The sequence below is a fragment of the Astyanax mexicanus genome, chromosome 4, assembly GCF_023375975.1.
Source record: "Astyanax mexicanus isolate ESR-SI-001 chromosome 4, AstMex3_surface, whole genome shotgun sequence".
In the NCBI taxonomy this organism is placed as follows: Eukaryota; Metazoa; Chordata; class Actinopteri; order Characiformes; family Acestrorhamphidae; genus Astyanax; species Astyanax mexicanus.
In genome coordinates this window covers 58524934-58545242 of record NC_064411.1, presented here as the reverse complement: position 1 = coordinate 58545242, position 20309 = coordinate 58524934, and the positions used below count along the sequence as shown (strand labels likewise).

Below are 20309 nucleotides of genomic sequence, written 5' to 3'. Positions count from 1 at the left end.
TAACAGTATGGTTGTACTGTAGTGTTTCGGGCTGCTCGGGGTGAACGGAGCCGGAAAAACCACCACCTTCAAAATGCTGACCGGAGACACCGACGTTACCTCCGGAGAGGCTTCAGTCGCGGGATACAGGTACTCTAACTCTATTCTAACTTTAACTCTACTCTAACTTTACTCTAATTCTACTCTAACTGTACTCTAACTCTTACCTAACTCTACTCCAACTTTATTCTAACTCTACTCTAACTCTTACCTAACTCTACTCCAACTTTATTCTAACTCTACTCTAACTTTTATCCAATTCTGCTCTAACTCTACTGTAACTCTACTCAACTCTACCTCTACTCCAACTTTTCTCTATGCCACTCTAACTCTGCTGTACTCTATTCTAACTCTACCCAATCCAAATTTACACTAACACTTCTCTAACTCTACTGTACTATACGCTAAGTCTACCGTACTATTGTCTAATTCTACCCAAGTCTACTGTACTGTCCTCTAACTCTACCCCAAGTCTACTGTACTGTAACTCTTAACTCTACTGTACTGTACTTTACTCAACTCTACTGTACTCAATTCTACTCTAACTTTACTGTACTCTGCTGTGCCCTGCTCTTCTGAACTCAACTCTATTCAACTACACTCTAATATGCTGTACTGCACTCTAGTCTAACTCTACCCTACCCCGACGCTACTGTATTCTACTGTTATACTCTAACTCTTTTCTGCTCTACTCTACTCTTATCTAACTCTAATTCATACTGTACTGTACTCTACACAACTGTACCGTAATCCAACTGTACTCTTATTGTACTGTACTGTACTGTAGCTCTACCTTACTCTACTCAGCTCTACTGAACTCCACTATACTCTACAACACCAGTGTTAAAGAGTATGTTTGTGTGTATTGTGTTAATGTGTGTGTGTTTGTGTGTTGTCAGTATTCTGAGTAATATTCTGGACGTGCATCAGAACATGGGTTACTGTCCTCAGTTTGACGCTATTGATGAGCTGCTGACGGGCCGAGAGCACCTGTACCTGTACGCTCGCCTCCGCGGAGTCCCCGAGCGAGAGATCAGCCGAGTGAGTATACACCACACCGCACACTTACCACACACTTACCACACACCCACACACTCACCACACACTTACTACACAGACCCACACACTTAACTTAACACACCCACACCCGCGGAGTCCCCGAGCGAGAGATCAGCCGAGTGAGTCTACACCACACCGCACACTTACCGCACACTTACCGCACACTTACCGCACACTTACCGCACACTTACCGCACACTTACCGCACACGCGGAGTCCCCGAGCGAGAGATCAGCCGAGTGAGTCTACACCACACCGCACACTTACCGCACACTTACCGCACACTGACCCACACACTTAACTTAACACACCCACACCCGCGGAGTCCCCGAGCGAGAGATCAGCCGAGTGAGTCTACACCACACCGCACACTTACCGCACACTTACCGCACACTTACCGCACACTTACCGCACACTTACCGCACACGCGGAGTCCCCGAGCGAGAGATCAGCCGAGTGAGTCTTCACCACACCACACACTTACCGCACACTTACCACACACGCGGAGTCCCCGAGCGAGAGATCAGCCGAGTGAGTCTACACCACACCACACACTTACCGCACACTTACCGCATACCCACACCCGCAGAGTCCCCGAGCGAGAGATCAGCCGAGTGAGTCTACACCATACCTTAAACCACCACACACTTACCACACACTGCACATCCGCGGAGTCCCCGAGCGAGAGATCAGCCGAGTGAGTCTACACCATACCTTAAACCACCGCATGCTTACCACACACCCACACACACATTTTTAAAAACAATATAAAATAAATCAGACCCGTAAACCCCCACCTGTCCTGAAGGTGGTGGAGTGGGGTATTCAGAAGCTGGGTCTGGTGGAGTACGCCGGCAGGTGTGCGGGTACCTACAGCGGCGGCAACAAGAGGAAGCTCTCCACCGCCATCGCCATGATCGGCTGCCCACCTCTCGTCCTGCTGGTGAGATTCTCAACTTCACCGAACCGTCTAACACTAAGACACGATGCTTACGATTAAAGATTAAGATTCCTCTAACCTCTCGGCTCTGTGTTACAGGACGAACCCACCACCGGCATGGACCCCCACTCTCGCCGCTTCCTGTGGAACGCCATCATGAGCGTCATCCGGGACGGGAGGGCAGTGGTCCTCACCTCTCACAGGTACGTCCAAAACCAACAGGTTATCATATAATATTAATAATCCTGATTAAATAATCAGAGACGTCCTGTTTTCTGCAGTATGGAGGAGTGTGAGGCTCTCTGTACTCGTCTCGCCATCATGGTCAACGGGACCTTCAAGTGTCTCGGCACCATTCAGCACCTCAAGTACAAGTAAGAGTTCAGACAGGGCAACCGCTGCTACCTCACCTGTCCATTCACTACCTTACCTGTCCCAACACTACCTCACCTGTCCCACTGCTACCTCACCTGTCCCCAACACTACCTCACCTGTCCCAACAGTACCTCACCTTTTACCTCACCTGTCCCACTGCTAACTCACCTTTCCCATCACTACCTCACCTTATTTTTATGATGTTATTTTCCGTGTTGAGGTTTGGAGACGGGTACGTGGTGACGATGTTATTAGATAATGTTATGTTTACGATGTTATTTTGATGATGTTATTTTTGGTGTTGAGGTTTGGAGACGGGTACGTGGTGACGATGAAGATCCGAGCTCCTAAGCCGGGTTTATCTCCTGATCTGGGTCCGGCGGAGGCGTTTATGGACAGCAGTTTTCCGGGTTGTGTTCAGCGGGAGAAACACTACAACACCCTGCAGTACGAGATCGCCGCCTCCTCCCTCGCCAGGGTCTTCCAGCTGGTAGCAGCGAACAAGGAGAAGCTGAGCATCGAGGACTACTCCGTCTCCCAGACCACCCTGGACCAGGTAACGACCCTCACCTGTCTCATAAACAGCTGCAGGAAAAAGTATGTGAACTCTTTGGGATTATACTTGTATTTCTGCATAAATTAATCATTAAATGTGTTCTGATCTTCATCTACGTCACAACAATAGACAAACACAGTCTGATTAAACTAAAACCACACGAACAATGATATATCTGCATGATTTTATTAAACACAGCATGTTAATATTCACAGTGAGGGGGATAAAAGTATGTGAATCTTTGGATTTAATAACTGGTTGATCCTCTTTTATCAGCAAAAACCTCAACCAATGGTTTCCTGTAGCTGCAGATCAGACCTGCAGAACGGTCAGGAGGAATTCTGGATCATTCCTCTTCACTAAACTGTTTCAGTTCAGCTATAATATTATGGGATATCTGGTGTGAATCTCTCTCTTGAGGTCATGATGCTGCAGCATCTCAGTTGGGTTCAGGAGGTCAGGACTCTCCAGAAGGAGGATTTATTTATTTTCTTCTGTTGAAGTCGTTCGGTTGTTGATTTATTTCTATGTTTTGGGTCGTTGTTCTGTTGCATCATCCGTCCTCTGTTGAGCTTCAGTTGGAGGACAGATGGTCTTAAGTTTTCCTGCAAAATGTCTTGGTAAACATGGGAATTCATTTTTCCGTTAATGACGGATATCCGTCCAGACCCTGAGGCTTTTTTCTCCACACATAGCGTTGTGTGTTTTCCTTCCAAACAACTCAATTCTGGTTTCATCTGTCCACAGTATATTTAGCCAGTACTGCTGTAGTGGAACATCCAGGTGCTCTTTTGCAAACTTTAACAATGGACAGCAGTGTCTTCCTCCGTGGTGTCCTCCCATAAACTCCATTCTTGTTTAATATTTTTCTTATTGTATTTATTGATTTGTCAACAAAAATGTGAGCATGTGCTAGAGATTTCTGGATTCAGTCTTCAGCTGAGACTCTAGGATTCTTCCTCACCTCATTGATCATTCTGCGCTGTGCTCTTACAGTCATCTTTACAGGACTTTACCACACCTAGGGAGAGTAGCAGCAACAGTGCTCAACTTTCTCCATTTGTAGAGAGTCTGTCTTACCGTGGACACATGAACATCAAGTAGCTTTTAGAGATACTTTTAATACACATTTAATGACCAATTTATGCAGAAATCCAAGTAATCCCAAAGGGTTCAACATACTTTTTCTTGCAACTGTTTTACAGTTTTTACAATAATATTACATTATTACTAAAACATATGTCAACTTTACTACTGAAGAAAACTCTTTTTACTTTTGGGGTAAACATTACTTTCTTTTCTCAATTTTTAAATTATTTTTGTTCCGAAATTTACCTTTTTTGAAGTAAAACATTACTTTCTGTTCCTAAACTTCCATTTTTAAATGTTATTTTATGTTCCTAATTTCCTTTTCTTTTAGGTAAAACAATACTTTGTTACTAATTTTGACTTTTTTGGTGGTAAAAATGACTTCAGATTTTTTAGGTCAAACATTACTTTTTTCCCTAAATTTCATTTTTTGAAGTAAAATGTTACTTTCTGTTCCTATTTTTTTACTTTTTTGGGGTAAAACGTTACATTTTTTTTAAATACATTTTTTAAAACATTACTTTCTGTACCTAAATCTCAGTTATAAACTCTATTTTACAGTATGTTGATCTTAGCTACACGCTCATTTGCATGCTGACTCCTCCCCCTGTCCCTCCTCTCTCAGGTGTTTGTGAATTTTGCGAAGCAGCAGTCAGGTGAGGATGATGATGTGATTCTTCACCCCCGAGCGGCGGGGGCTCGGCGAGAGATGAAGATTTCCCCCCTCACCACCACCTCTAAAAACACCCGGTGACATCAGCGCACTGGCCACGCCCCCAACAGATCACCTGACCTACCTGCTCACACCAACAAATCTCCACAAATCTCAGAGTGAAGCTCCTGTATAATTTCACTCCGCCTGCCTGAAAACCTCAGACCAGATTTAAATTTTTCTTCTGAATTTTTACTTCATGAAAGTGAATTTCCTATTTTTGTGGATAAAAATTACTTTCTATTTCAAAATGTTGACTTTCTTACCTGAATTCATACTTTACTAAAAAATACTTTTAGTTCCTAAATCATACTTTTGTGAGGTAAGACATTACTTTCTGCTCCTTATTTTCAACTTTTTAATGTAAAATATTATTTTATGTAATGTAAATTTCATCTTTTTGAGGTAAAACATTACTTTTTGTTCCTAAATTATACTTTCCTGAGGTAAAACCTCACATTCTGTTCCTTAACTTTTACTTTTTCAATGTAAAACATTACTTTTTGTTATGTAAATTTTACCTTTTTGAAGTAAAATATTACTTTGTTTCTTATATTTTACTTTTTTTTAGGGTAAAACATTACTTTCATCTCCTAAATTTTACCTTTTTGAGGTAAAACATTACTTTCGTTCTTCACGTTCTTTTGCTTAATTATTTTTTTTTTGAGGAAACGTTTTTACTTTTGTTGGGGTAAAACATTACTTTCTGTAATGTAAATCTTGCCTTTTGAGGTAAAACAATTTTCTGTTCCTAAAATCCCTTTTTTTTTTAGGTAAAACACATTTTTGTAATGCAAATTTCACTTTTATTAACTAAATATTTACTTTCTGTTCCTGAATATTTATATTCTGGTCTGTAATTTAATTTTCTTGATGTAAACAGACCGAATTTCACCTAAATTCACTTTTTCACTTCAGTTTTTTATTTTCTGGGTCTGAATTTTTGCTTTCTTTTCAACAATTCTGCTTCTAGTTTCTACTTTCTGGGTCTGTTACGAAGCTGTGTGTGTGTGTGTGTGTGTGTGTGTGTGTGTGTGTTGAACCCATGAACAGTAGTAGATTCACTCTTCAGTGGTGCTACATCATTACTCTGATTTAAAGAACAGATTAAATACCCGCCCACACGGAACCCGCCCACACGGAACCCGCCCACTCGGAACCCGCCCACTCGGAACCCGCCCACTCGGAACCCGCCCAATCATAATCCGCCCACTCAATTATTTTAATTTTATTTAAATTTACAGAATCTTTCCAGCATGTGTTCAGGATGCTCTGCTGTATGTGGGCGGAGCTTGCTGTTGTTTATGGTAATGATCGGTCGTGGGATTGGTCTGTAGCACGTCCTGTATTTTCACATGGTTTACATGTTCGCACATTTACTGTAAATATAATTTTCTGCGCTTTTTTGGTGGTTTATGTTTTATTATCAGTAGAACTGTAGACTGAACTCAGCTGAACCCGTGCCTGTCCTCTTTTACTCTTTTCTTTTTTTTTTGCATGCACAATTTGTGGAATTTATACTCCAAATTTAATTCAGTTCGTTTTATTTTTCTGGATATTTTGCAGCTCTAGATCTTCCTCACTGCGTAAAATGTACTGTTTAATATTTAATATCAGTATTAAAATGATCCAAACCTGATCACAGTCTGTTGGTCTGTTTTTTGGAAGCTGGGTGGAATAAATTAAATTATAGTATAGTATAGTGTAGTATAATATAGTATAGTACAGTATAGTGTAATAAAATGTGTAGTATAGTGTAGTATTAGTGTATTATTAGTGTAGTATAGTATAGTATAAATAAATATAGTATAGTGTAGTATAGTATAATGTTGTTTAGTATCCTGTAGTATAGTATGGTGGAATATAGTATATTGTAGTATAGTACAGTGTATTAGTATAGTATAGTATAATAGTATAATAATTCCTGAATTTCTACTTTCTGGTCAGTGACTTTATGGGTCTAAATTACTGATTTCTATTTTTTTATTTTTACTAAATCATTCTATATTTCATTTTCCTGACCTGAATTTGTTTCTTTTTACATTTTTGATCCTAATTTGATCTGATTTTGTACAAACTGTTACATTTTAAACCAATATTTTTACTTGATTTCAACACGATTTTCACTTTTTAATCATTTTTTTCAGAATTTTCACTTCCGTTACAGTAAAGTATGACAATAAATTTGAATATGTGGGAAAACAAGAATAACAGAACAGCAGTTTTATTAAAAATATAAATATATTTATTTTGTGATCTTTCAATATTTCTGCAGTCAGTCCTTTTACAGCATTTTACAATCAAAAAACAAAAAAACTAAAATTATCACCTTCTCACATTTCCCTCAAACAGCTCTGTTAAACACATTATTATTATTATTATTATTAATTATAGTAACAAAGCTGAATCTAGACCAACTTTACATTCATTTCTGTTCAATAATAAACACATGCAAATGAGCATGAGCAAGTTTTTTATGTGAAATAGCTTATAAACTTATAAACAACAAAAATCACAGATATTTAATCAGGCAGGGCTGCGTCTGATGATTTATGGGTGTTTGATCATTTTTGGTGCTTCCACTCATTTTTTAAATTTTTAACTCCTAAAAGATAATTTAGCTTTTAATCCTCTTCTATTTGTGTAAGTATCTAATATTACTAATGTTTATATTATTGTTATATATTGCTTCTTTTAGGGCTTTAGATTAATATTTAACACTAACTCAATACTATGGTTATTTTAGGTTTAGTTTTGTTCATTGCTTTTGTTACTACTGTTACTATTTTATTGTTTTAATGAATAATTTGCTGCATTTTAGTTCTCATTTTTTAGTTTAAACATGATCGTTCATTTTTAGATTTAAACATTTTCTTCTTTGATTAATAGTTTAATTTGATAAATGTGTTTGTTATACTTAATTCTTAATTTTAAATGTTTTTTTAAATTACATTTGATTTTTATTTTTCTCTTTTAATTCTACTCAACTCAAGTCCCTATTTCAAGATTGATTGAAATAGCAGTATAACATGAATTTAGCAATATAATTAAACACTTTTTTTGTAATTTATGTCCAGATAAAAGTTACAACAATCTTAGGATTTAGAAATGTTACATATTTGCACCAGATTTAAGAGGAATTCACTGTTTAAAAGATCATTATTTGCTGTGTCATCAATATTCAGTACATCCAAGACATTCAGTACTTCACTAAACTGTTTACATACATTTTAAAACCATTTAGTTTTTAGTAAATATAAAATTTCACCAATGCGATGCAACGAACCCATAAACATTCTTTAAAATAACAGAATAAAAACGTTTTACTCTGATTTTTTTCTTCTGCTGTAAATTGTAGATACAAGGTTTTGTTTTCCCACAGTGATCGTTTTCTACACATAAAGGTAAATGTTTCTCCGGGCTAATCAGTTAAAAGTGCAGCGTCTGATTAAGTCTGATTGAGTTTTAATCAGCAGAGCGATTAGAGGAAGCTCTCTAATGTTAAAAGCTCAGAGGGATTAGTGTTCTCCTCAGAGTGTGTTGAGCTCCTGCTGTGTTTGTGTTGCGTTAGCAGCAGTTTGAGTAGATGTGGTTGAGTTTCTGCATATTTACCTTTATCCTGTCAGTGCTGGTAGCTTTGGGTGATACTGGGAGTTCTAGATAGAGAGGGTTCTAGATAGTAAATGGACTGGAAGTGACTAAAATGGGGGGAAAAAATGCAAAAACACCAAAAAATGTCCATTTCTGCACTTCAGGTTACAGAGGCTACCAGTCCGTGACTCTCTGGTTCTACAGGAAGAGGGGAATGATGGCGCTCCGGAGTTCTGGATAATCTTTACACTCCTTTACGTAGGTTCTGTGCTTCTCTCGGGCCCAGATAGTCATCTGTACAAAACCTATAAAGGTGAAAACGCCGACTGCAGACAGAAAACAGAACCTGCGTTAAGCTACGAACATCCAGAACCACCTTAAAAACACTCTACTGACTGTAGCGCACTTTATAAGAATTATATCAGGAGTAAAGTTGAATGTTTTTAACCTGGAACACACTGGGTCATCACGGTGAAGCTCAGCCAGGCGCACACCTAAAACAAAAACAAGAAATTGATAAAAACAGAAATTTACTGATGTAGTTTATTGAGAAAAGACATAATAAGACAAAATAATAATAATATTTAATATAATCTTTTTTCATGCATCAATCTCCATCCTAGGGCCACATCATTACCAATTATTATTTTTACTTACTCTAATAGTTCATTTGCATTATACACACTTCATGTACAAAAAGTGAACAAAAAAATTGAGCCGGTTCCAGTATTAGAACATGTGCTAACAGCAAAGCAGCACTCAGCCCAGATTTAAGCCAATCATGTGGGCCAGAATCATCTGGAATGTAAATGGCACTCCCCCATGCAAATGTCTACGCACCATTTACGTTGGAATAGATGTTAAGCAATACATCCACTGCACTAGAGGGCAGTAGAGAGTCAAACGTTTCTGACACCCTCATTATTAGTACACTTTATAAGGGGAGACTATAACTATAATTCATAAAGGTAGAGTCAACCAACTGGCCTTCATAAAGGAAAAGTCCACAAACTGACCTCGTAGGTGTAGTTTGGACAGGAGACGAAGAAGAAGAGCCAGGTGAAGGGGTTGTTCGTGGGGTTGGGGATCTGGGTGGGCTTCGACCCTTCGAACAGGAGAGACATTAGAGCTTATATGATTTAATGGAATGGAAATATCCTAAATGCTGATCATGTTGAGTTTTGTGACATCACAAAAGTGACAAATTCAAAATAGCTTAATTTCTAAAAAAAGAAAAAAATATATATATTTTTTTCTGTTATACATCTGAGCTTTAATGTTTTCTGCACATTGAAGTTTAGAAGATTCTCTGCCTAAACCCCCCCAAAAAATGTGATGTAGGCCTACATTTTTAATGCAATTTTTTATGCAAAATTCTGTATGACTCTATAGCGTGATAATCACAATAAAAAAACAAGTACCAAATCAAACTAGAAAAAGGGTGTGTAAAAAAAGGTTGTACAAAGTAGAATGTTATAATCAATAAAACATCATTCTAAACAGATTTCACTCATTAAAACAGCTCAGAATTTCAGTTAAAAAGCTCAGTTTTTAGCTCGATCTGAGCTCTACTATAATTTCATAAGATTAAGCAAACTTTTTCACACAGCAGGATTAGCCATCTGACTTCTTCTGAGTGAGGGATCTGTACCTGCTGTCTGTGGTGGAAAATAATACATTTTGTGCTTTTATCACAGTTAAGAATAAACTAGTATGTTTAAGTTTTGTGATTTAGCATAAGCTAACACTGCTAATGTGCGGTAAACGCTCAGCTAAGCATGGGGCGTGGCCAGCAACAGCTTATTTGCATAAAAGTGAAAGGGACTGATCTTACCGTTGCTGCTGATCCGATTGAGGCTCAGGTTAATACTAAAGTTCCCGCACTCACAGATCTGAGGAGTTTCAGGAGAAACGTGTTAAATATGATTTACTGAAATAAATCACAGGATTAATCGATACGTTAATTTAATTAATTGATACGTACCAAAAACATCAGCAGAGCAGAGTAGATCTGCAGCTTCCCGTACACTGATAAACCAATCAGATCCAATCAAATCCAATCAATCAATCAATCAATCAATTAATCAATCAATTACAGATCACACAGAGCTTCAAACATTCAAACAACATCACTCAAACCAACTAAACTAACCAGAGCAGTGATATAGACCAATTACAAGCAGGGGGCGGAGCCTCAGAACAAATAAAGTGTAGTATCTTGAGCTGTGATGCCATGTAGATGCATGAAATAAGTCTTCGCTGATACTGTTCTTTGTATATAAGAAAATTTATTACAGAAAAAAGAATAATTAGTACAAAAGATAACAGCATCATTAACAAGCAAACCGGTTTTGCTTGGAGAGAGGTTTCCCCAATCTGATCCCAAGCTCTCTGGCTGGAATTGCTGAAGTCCAGCCTTTATGTTTGAAAAACACCTCACAGCTGGAAACACTTAACATACGCTCCTATAGCGCACATACATAGAACATACACAAGTTAGTCTGACGCAATGCATGGGAGGGGAAAGAAGTGCTCCCCCACACTAGCCTATGCTTGAAAAAACAAATGTGTTTAAGTTAGGGCTAACTCCATCTGTTCCCTGTGGTCCAGTGGTCATTCTGTGTGGAAAATATATATGATATTGGTGAATATGGTGAATATCCCATGTGTTTACAACTGTGTATGCTCAAATATACGTCAAAAGCTGATTAGATCGAATCACAGTTAGTGGGAGGAGTCTCAGGACAAAGGAAGTAGTGGTTTGAAACAATCAGCTATGGTGAGGAGCCTCAAGGACCAATGGCTTTCAGGGGGAGGAGCCTCAGAACAAGAGAGATTGTGAATTAGACCAATCACAGTCAGGGGGAGGGGTCTCAAAACAAATGGGAGGAGTCAGGACACACTATGCACTAATAGAAGCTGTGTTAAGGGAGTGGTGAACACTACCATACAAACTCAAGGCCAAAAAAATATTTTTTATATGTTTGAAGTTCACTGATTCCTCAGTAATTAATGGGTAAATAAATGTAATTGAGTGAATAAGTTACAGGATAAATATAATTGTAATTGGTTAATTACTGGTCGGTACTCACTGGGTGTGGTATAGAGGGGGTGGTTGATATAGTACGCTAGCCACGCCGCAAACCCCCAGTAATAAACACAATTCTGAAACACAGAGACAAAATATCAGACCATTTATTTATACAGTAATATGTAAATATGGGAAATAAGAATATACTCTTGGATTAAAACAACAATTTGACAACAATTAAGTTCCCTCATTTTACTGTAAACATAGTTGATTAAAGCTATGAGGCTAATTTAGCTAATAAGTAAAAAAGAAGTATACCCCACCAATTAGCAACAGAGCTACATGGCCAACGTAGCTAACAAGTAATAGACGCTTTTAACCAGACCAATTAGCACTGGAGATACGAAGCTAATTTGCTAATAAGTGACACAGAAGTACACCCCAATGATTGGCATCATAGCCACAAGGCTATTTTAGCTAACAAGTAATGCAGAAACACACTTTACCGATTAGCACCAGAGCTATAAGGCTAATTTAGCTAATGAGTAATACAGAAATATACCTCACTGATTAGCACTGAAGCTACGAAGCTAACAAGTAATACAGGTAACATTAACAGCTAATTTAGCTAACAAGTAATACTTAGTGTACTTTGCTAATTAGCAAATAGAGTTATAAATCCAATTTCAGCTAATAGATTATACAGAAATATACTTTACCAAGTATCCCTAGAGCTTCGAGGCTAATTTAGCCACTAATTAGTAATACAGAAGCGTACTCTAGCGATTAGCCTGCTGCTAATCATTAAAAACTGCATCAGTAGCTATGCTTTTTCTAACTATATGCAGGAATTACTAGATATTAAATTAATCTCTGCAAAGAAAAATAAATATTTTACTTGCCCAACTGACATCTACTGACTACTTGCCTTAAAAACACTTTATGTAACATAAAAAAGTAAAATATTAGTAGTTAGAAAAACTGCTAAATTATGATGATTGAAAATATATATTGTTAAATTTCTTTTGAAGTAAAATTATTATTATTATTAGAATGAGTAAAGATGTACACATGAACATCCCCCAATAGAAACCTATATAATAATTTATAAAGAGAATAAAGTGTAAATCAGTACCAGCATGATGGTCTGTACAGGAAGTGTTCCCTGAGAGAACCGATGGACGAATATCGTCTCCACCAGACGCTTAATGTAGTGCAGAGTGTGACAGATACAGGCCAACCTGCAGCACCCAACAGAACCCATTAGAAACCAGCAGAACACAACAGAACCCATTAGAAACCAACAGAACCCATTAGAACCCAACAAAACACATTACAACCCAACAGAACCCAACAGAACACATTAGAACCTAACAAAACCCATTAGAACCCAACAAAACTCATTACAACCCAACATAACCCATCAGAACCCAACAGAACCCATTAGAACCCAACAAAACACATTAGAACCCAACAGAACACATTAGAACACAACAGAACCCATTAGAACCCAATGGAACACATTAGAACTCACCAAAGCACATTAGAACCCGACAGAACCCAACTTAACCCATTAGAACCCAACAGATCACATTAGAACCTAACAAAACCCATTAGAAACCAACAAAACTCATTACAACTCAACATAACCCATCAGAACCCAACAGAACCCATTAGAACCCAACAAAACACATTAGAACACAACAGAACACAGCCCACAGCAATTTAGCCCCTCCCATTCAGCATACAACAGTATAGCCCCGCCCATTCAGCCTATAACACTTTAGCCCCGCCCATTGTAGTAGCTTCAGCTTTACCCATTTAGCATACAACAATTTAGCTCCTCCCATTTAAGCATCTTAGTCCCACCCATGCAGCCTTATGCACTTTAGCTCCACCCATTCAGCCTGTAGGGGTCTTCCAGTCTGGACTGCTTTTAGAATGAGCATTAACACATGGCAACCAATCAGAAGGGAGCTAATTTACATATATCAGAGTCAAAGGTACAGTAAACATGATCTTGGGTGCAAAAATGAATGAAGAAAAATGTAGAATATGAGGGATAATGCTCTAAATAATAATAATAATAATATTTTAAACATATCTGTTCTCAGTCTTAGTTCTGGTTGGTTATTATGGGATGTTTTACACTCTTTGCTCCCCTTGTTAAAAGTCTGGTGGTTATATTTAGCGCAGTAATTACACGGTTGGTGTTAATTACAGGGTAATTACAGGGTAATTCCAGGGTAATTACAGGGTAATTACAGTAACTCACCTGACGACAGCGTGTGGGCTCCGGCTGTAGGAGTGGGCGGGGCCGTAGATGAAAGGCAGGCGGTAATAGAAGAGCAGGTAGACGAAGAGAGGACCCACACTCTCCGCCAAAAACACCTACAGATACAACATCTCAGTTAACGTCCCCAACATATATATATATATATATATATATATATATATATATATATATATAATATATGTCATTATATATGTATATATAAATACATAAATACAGTATAAAATATTCAGTAAGTGAATCACTGTAACTCTTTTAAACCCTCAAAGAAAATTAATATATGTCTTTGTATTACTGTAAATGCATGAAATACATTTTAAATATACTGTTCATTTCTAAGTGTATTTCAACAACACCAGTTTTGGGTGATATTTAAATTATATCTTTTTTTGTATGAGAAGCACAAGAAAATCTCCCTTTTCTATGGTAAAATTATAAAATTTTAATACACTTATTAAACTGATTAATATATTGTCCATATGAAAAAAAAATCTATAGAAAAATAAATATATATTTTAATATATGGAGCAATGATAAACACAAATATGTACTTAAACACAAAAGCAAGTATTATACAGATACACAGAGCAAAGCTGAAGCGGGGTTACCTGATGTACATCTTGATATACATATATATAAAATATAAAATATAATTATCTAAAATATAAAAATGAATATAAAATATACTCATATTTGACATACATGTAATGCTATGTCATTACATATGTGCCAAATATGTGCTTCAAAAACACAAATAAAATATATGTTAATTATATATTATATGTTTTGGCTGATTTTATATATTGAAATTGATATTTGATAAATACTGTATTTGCAAATATAACAGAAATATTTGCTAATTATGTGATATGTTGTATTTTTTTTAACTCCACAATGATAATGCTTATTTGCATAATCTCCACTGTGCATGTGCTATACGTCTATATATGTAGTATTTATAACAGCTAGGTCATGCATGTGCTTAGATGAAATATATAATACACAACTAAACCTTTAAATTAATTACTAATGACTGCCACTGACGTCTGACCTATAAAAACTTTTATATTACTACTATAATTTCATAGCAATGTCAAACTATGATATGCTTTTATATATATATATATATATATATATATGTTAAATATATTTATCACATTAATTACTTTATTTTTATACTGATAATGTTATTGTCTGTTTATTTTACATGTATTTTATGCTGGTTTTACCATGGTCCAGCTGAGCTGAGGTCCGAGGTCCTGTAGAAACATGGTGGCGGTAGTGCCGACCGGCAGATCCTCCAGAACGTCCTCGTCCTTCAGAGCCTTTCCCTCTAAACACCAGTAAAACCAGTAGAGTAACTCTCCCAGTACAGATCCTGCTCTCCACCCCCTCTAAATACTAAAAATATATTCAATACCACATAACATCTACACTGATGTGACAAAACTCATGGTACAGGAAATAGCATTGTGTCCCATGATTTTGCCATGTCCCATGCAAGCTAAAGAACACTGCACTGACCTGCACCCACTATTTATACTGTATATATATAAATATATATGTATGCGAAACCCTCTAAATTAAATGTAAACAAATGTAATAAATGGTGATTAATATGGTGAAAATATATATTTACCCGGGTGCAGCTTCAGAGCCTGTCGTGATGGATACCACTTAGGATCTGTAAAGAGTTACAGCTGTATCACATCAGAATCACTATCAGAATCACTATCAGAATCACTATCAGAATCACTATCAGAATCACTATCAGAATCACTATCAGAATCACTATCTGTATCACTATCAGAATCACTATGAGTATCGGGATCACTGTTACCATCAGTATCACTATCAGCCTGTTATAATAATACTCCTCTCAGATTATGTAACATTTATAACTTCATTAGAGCACAGCCTGCATCAGCCAATCAGAACACTCACACAGCTTGTGCAGCAGAGTCTTGATCTCTTTGATGGTGGCGTTAGGCTCCACCTACTCCACACAACACAACAAATCAGCACAGATTTACACAACATAATATACACAATATAATATACACAACTATCATTAACTACACAACAAAAATACTTTTGCAACAGTTTAGAAATCTGTAGATGATCCACTTTTCTTGGTTGCAAAGGTGCTGCTATGTTTTTGCTGTAGTGGTTTCACTGTTGGAGTCTAAAATACGTTTAGAGTGCAGTTCCTACAGAAACTGCAATGGTTGCTAAGGTGTTGCTATGGTATAGCTTTTGTTTTCAGATGTGTTGCTACAACAGTAGTCGCTAAGGTGTTGCTAAGATGTTGCTATGGTATAGTTCTTTGTTATGGTGGTGCTGATATGGTTGTTGCAGGGGTGTTGCCATGTTTTTGTTCTGGTGGTTGCTAAGGTATTGCTATGGTATGGATTCTTCTGGATTACAGAGGCTTTCCAAACGTTTCTGCTACAGGGGTTACAGGGTATTGCTATAGTATAGATTGTTCTTTGTGGCAGAGGGGTTGCTTGGCTTTTGCTAAAGTGTTGCTATTGTTTCAGTCTACGTTGCAGAGGAGTTGCTATGTTTTTGTTCTGGTGGTTGCTAAGGTGTTGTTTTGGTATACATACTTCTAGGTATCTATAGGTATATATAGAAACTTCTAGGTTTTGTTAAGCTTCTGCTAAAAAGGATGTTAAGGATTTGCTATAGTATAGATTGTTCTTGGTTGCAAAGGTGTTTCTACTGTAGTTTGTGCAACAGGGCATGTTGGTGGTTGCTAAGGTACAGTTAGTTCTAGGTTGCAGAGGGGTTGCTAAGGTATAGTTACTTCTAGTGTTGCTCTGTTTCTGTTCTGGTGTTTATTGAGGTGTTTCTATGCTATAGATACGTTTAGGTATTGTTAAGTTTCTGCTAAAGGGATTGTTAAGGATTTGCTATAGTATAGAAAGTTCTTGATTTCAGAGGGGTTGCTATGTTTTTTATCTGGTGGTTGCTAAGGTATTGCTATGGTATGGATATTTCTAGATTACAGGCGTTTTGCAATGTTTCTGCTACAGGGGTTCCAGGGTGTTACTATAGTATATATTGTTCTTGGTTGCAGAGGTATTGCATGGCTTTTGCTAAAGTGTTGGTATGGTTTCATTCTAGGTTGCTAAGGTGCTGCTATGTTTTTGATCTGGTGGTTGCTAATGTGTTGCTATGGTATAGTTACCTCTATTTTACACAGGTTTTGCTAAGTTTCTGCTACAGGGGTTACAGGGTGTTGCTATAGTATAGACTTTTGCATTGGTATGAAATAGTTTCTTCTTGGTTGCAGATGTGTTGCTATGGTATAGATTTTATTTACACAGGTGTTGCTTCTGTAGTTTTTGCTACAGGGGTTACAGGGTGTTGCTATAGTATAGATTCTCGGTTGCACAGGTGTTGCGATGTTTGTGTTCTGGTGGTTGCTATGGTGTTGCTATGGTAACTGTTTCTTGCTAGGAGTGTGGTGGCGTTTGGACGCACCTTGTCCAGGTAGCAGAGCTGGGTCCTGCTGTCCGGGTCCAGAACCTCCACCTCGAAAAAAACATAGTTCTTAACGTTCTTTGGTTCTCCAGCCTTCAGGCCGTCGCCGCACCTCGCCTTTATAAACTGAGCGACCGTGAACAAACTCTTCAGCTCCAGACAGCCCATCCTGCTGCTGCTGCCGAACACTGAGCCCCGGCCCAGCCGTGGGGCTGCGGGTGGGCGAGGGTGGAGGCGAGGGTGAGGGTGGAGGTGAGGGTGTGGGCGAGGGTGAGGGTGGCATGCCGGTGATGACCTCACCCCCGTATCGGACTCTGAAGCTGGGATTGAATGAGCAGCTGTGGAGCTTCGTGAATCTTCTTCAGGTTTCCAGACTCTGAGTCAGGTTAACTCAGGGGTACCATTTCAACACCCCACTTACAAACACTCCACACATCCCACTGACCTACTTACAGCATTCCTGAGAACACCGTTCCACCCAGAACACCGTTCCACAATACTGACCCACACCCAACCTACTGGAACTAGAGGCACGGGTGCAACAGCTTCATGCTTATTCTTATTATATTAATATAGGGGTTTATCTGCTCCAGAGAGTGGTCCTATTCTATGGGCAGCACTTCTAATTTTATACCTCAGATTCTAGACAAGCTGTGTGTGTTATTTTGCACATCTGTGTCAGCAATGGCTGCGAAGAAGGGGCGTCCAAAATAGATACATCAGGACATATAGCTTTATTCATATATATTTATCACCAGAAACTGAACCTAATCAACACTATCAAACTAGAAAAGTGCATTTCCAAGATATTCTAGAGCACATGCTAGGCATTTGCTACAGTGGTTGCTAAGGTGTTGATAAGGAAAGTTTAATTCTTGGTTGCAAAAGTGTTGCTACAGTGGTCAATAAGGTATTACTAATGAACGTTTAATTTTTGGTTGCAGAGGTGTTGCTACGTTTTTGCTACAGTGGTTGCTAAGGTGTTGCTAAAGAATATTTAGTAATAGGTCGCCATGTTTTTGCTACAGTGGTCAATAGGGTGTTGCTAAGGTATCTATTGTTCTTGGTTGCAGACATATAGCTAGGTTGCCATGTCTGGTGTTGCCATGTTTTAAGCTTTCACTTTTTTGTTAATCCAAAATACATTTGGAGTGCAGTTCGCATAGAAACGGTAGTGGTTGCCAAGGTGTTGCTATGGTAACTGTTTTGTTGGCAGAGGTGTTCACAAATATTTGGAGATTTGGAGAAATTTACCACAAGGAGATAAACCAACACAAACATCAAAACAGAAAAGTGCATTTCCAAAAAAAACAGGTAATTAGTTTATGCATTTACCTGTGGTTTGGTATGTGGTTGCTATGTGGTTGCTAAGGGAATTGGGTATTGTTTTCTAATATGGCAGTTCCTGTGGTATTGCTGTGTGGTTGCAGTGGTATATCAGTTCATGGGTTTATTATTAAAGGAAGTGTAAAATGATTGTTGAGACTCGGTGTAAGTTATCGCCAACTCTTGATTGCAGTTGTTGGTTTGAATTGTTTTTTTCCCTTAATAAATGAAAATATAATTTAAAAGTGTTTTTTCTATTTACTTAGATTATCATTGTCTGATATTAAAGTTTGTTCGATAATCTGAAAAATGTAAGTAAAAATGCAAAAACTGAAGAAATCTGTAAGGGGGTGAATACTTTTTCACAGCACTGTATTTATAAAGTTATATAATCTTAATATATAATAGTTAGTATTTTGGTGTATAATGGTATAATCTGCTGGTGTTTATGGGTCTGTATGAGGAAGTGAACACGCCGGCTGATCAGCTGAGCTGTAGTTCTGCTCTAAATCTGTCTCTCAGTAATTTATGTTTTGGCGAGAGTTTAGTAACTCGACCCGACGCTAACTCAACTTTTCATCAGATAGCAGAGAGCAGATACTCAGAGTACAGCACTGCTGCTCCATAACACTCTCTACAGCACGAACTTTACAGCTGTGGACAGCTGTGCTACTGTATTTATACAGTATATAAATGAATATATAAATATATTTATATACTTATAATAAATGTTTATTGTTGGCTCAAGTCCTAAACATATGGTTTATAGTGGGTAACTAAACCCCCTGATTTTATCAGACTTTAAAAAAATTGTAATTTTATCTGAATTTAAAAAAGGCTAAAGAGAAATGGGAGGGGTACTTCGGGAGGGGCACTGGGTGATGTATGGGTTTAGGGGCGGGGCAGGAGGTAGAGCTGATTGGGCTGAGCAGTGTGCCTCTGACAGCAGTGAGACGCAGATGGTTGGACGTCAGCAGGGGGGCAGGATTATTGATTGACTGATTTGCATATTAGTGTATCTGCGTACCCAAGTATAACCGTTTTTTGAAGGTTAAGAAATGTTTATAAAATTTAAAGCAGGACTGGTATTTAGTTTTATTACTTAAAATAAATACATTTCAGCTATTAATGTATAAAATATGGTTTAGGGTTTAGTACCTCTTTAAGTTGCATCCATTGCTGACTCAGATGTGCAAATCCACATCAACCACCTAAACACCACACAGCATCTGCCTTGCAAGACAACACCTAGCAACACTTACTATAGCAACCACTAATTAAATCAACACCAACCACCTAGAACATCACAGCATCCTCTTTGCAACACCATGAAACACTTTAGCACCTATCTAGCAAACAACCCTTTCCAACCAGCTAGCAACACCCTAGCAACCACTAAGCAACTTCACAGCAAACAGCCAGCAACACTGTAACATATACCTTTATCAATCCCATAGCAACCACTTGTGATACCATGGTGCACTATGGTACATCTTGTCTAGTCCATGTAGTAGTGAAGTACTGCCAATAGATTAGGACCTTTTAGAACAGACTATAAATAAATGTGGGTTTATATATATATATATATATATATATATATATATATATATATATATATATATATATATATATATATTATGGAACTGTGTTCTCTGTAAATGATAATAGAGCTCCACACTGATAAAATTATGAGTAAAATTTACATGTGTGTTTTAACTAAAAATATTAAACTTTCAGGAATTATAATATATGATGTATCATAAATTATTTGAGTAATACTGTATAAATGCAGTAATTGTAATTAGGTAAT

General features: G+C 37.7%; 2 protein-coding genes across 2 annotated transcripts in view; one reads left to right on the top strand and one right to left on the bottom strand.

Annotated features, from left to right (window-relative positions):
- The window catches only part of abca4b (ATP-binding cassette, sub-family A (ABC1), member 4b), a 45155-nt gene extending 38747 nt beyond the window's left edge, over window positions 1-6408 (top strand). Inside the window, 8 exon segments of the mRNA XM_049476726.1 lie at window positions 23-129; window positions 939-1080; window positions 1906-2040; window positions 2137-2240; window positions 2319-2411; window positions 2719-2968; window positions 4683-4778; window positions 4780-6408. Coding sequence (XP_049332683.1) covers window positions 23-129; window positions 939-1080; window positions 1906-2040; window positions 2137-2240; window positions 2319-2411; window positions 2719-2968; window positions 4683-4778; window positions 4780-4905 — 1053 coding nt within the window. The 3' untranslated portion in view covers window positions 4906-6408.
- A 1318-nt stretch (window positions 6409-7726) lies between these two features.
- On the bottom strand, window positions 7727-17659 carry tecrl2b (trans-2,3-enoyl-CoA reductase-like 2b). The gene is made up of 12 exons (XM_022668376.2): window positions 17174-17659; window positions 15629-15680; window positions 15324-15368; window positions 14914-15017; window positions 13667-13782; window positions 12527-12632; window positions 11453-11525; window positions 10345-10388; window positions 10195-10252; window positions 9377-9465; window positions 8809-8854; window positions 7727-8686 (listed from the first exon to the last, which is right to left on the bottom strand). The coding sequence occupies exons 1-12, from the start codon at window positions 17339-17341 to the stop codon at window positions 8559-8561; spliced, it is 1029 nt and encodes a 342-aa protein (XP_022524097.1). The 5' UTR covers window positions 17342-17659; the 3' UTR covers window positions 7727-8558.
- Window positions 17660-20309: the final 2650 nt, after the last annotated feature.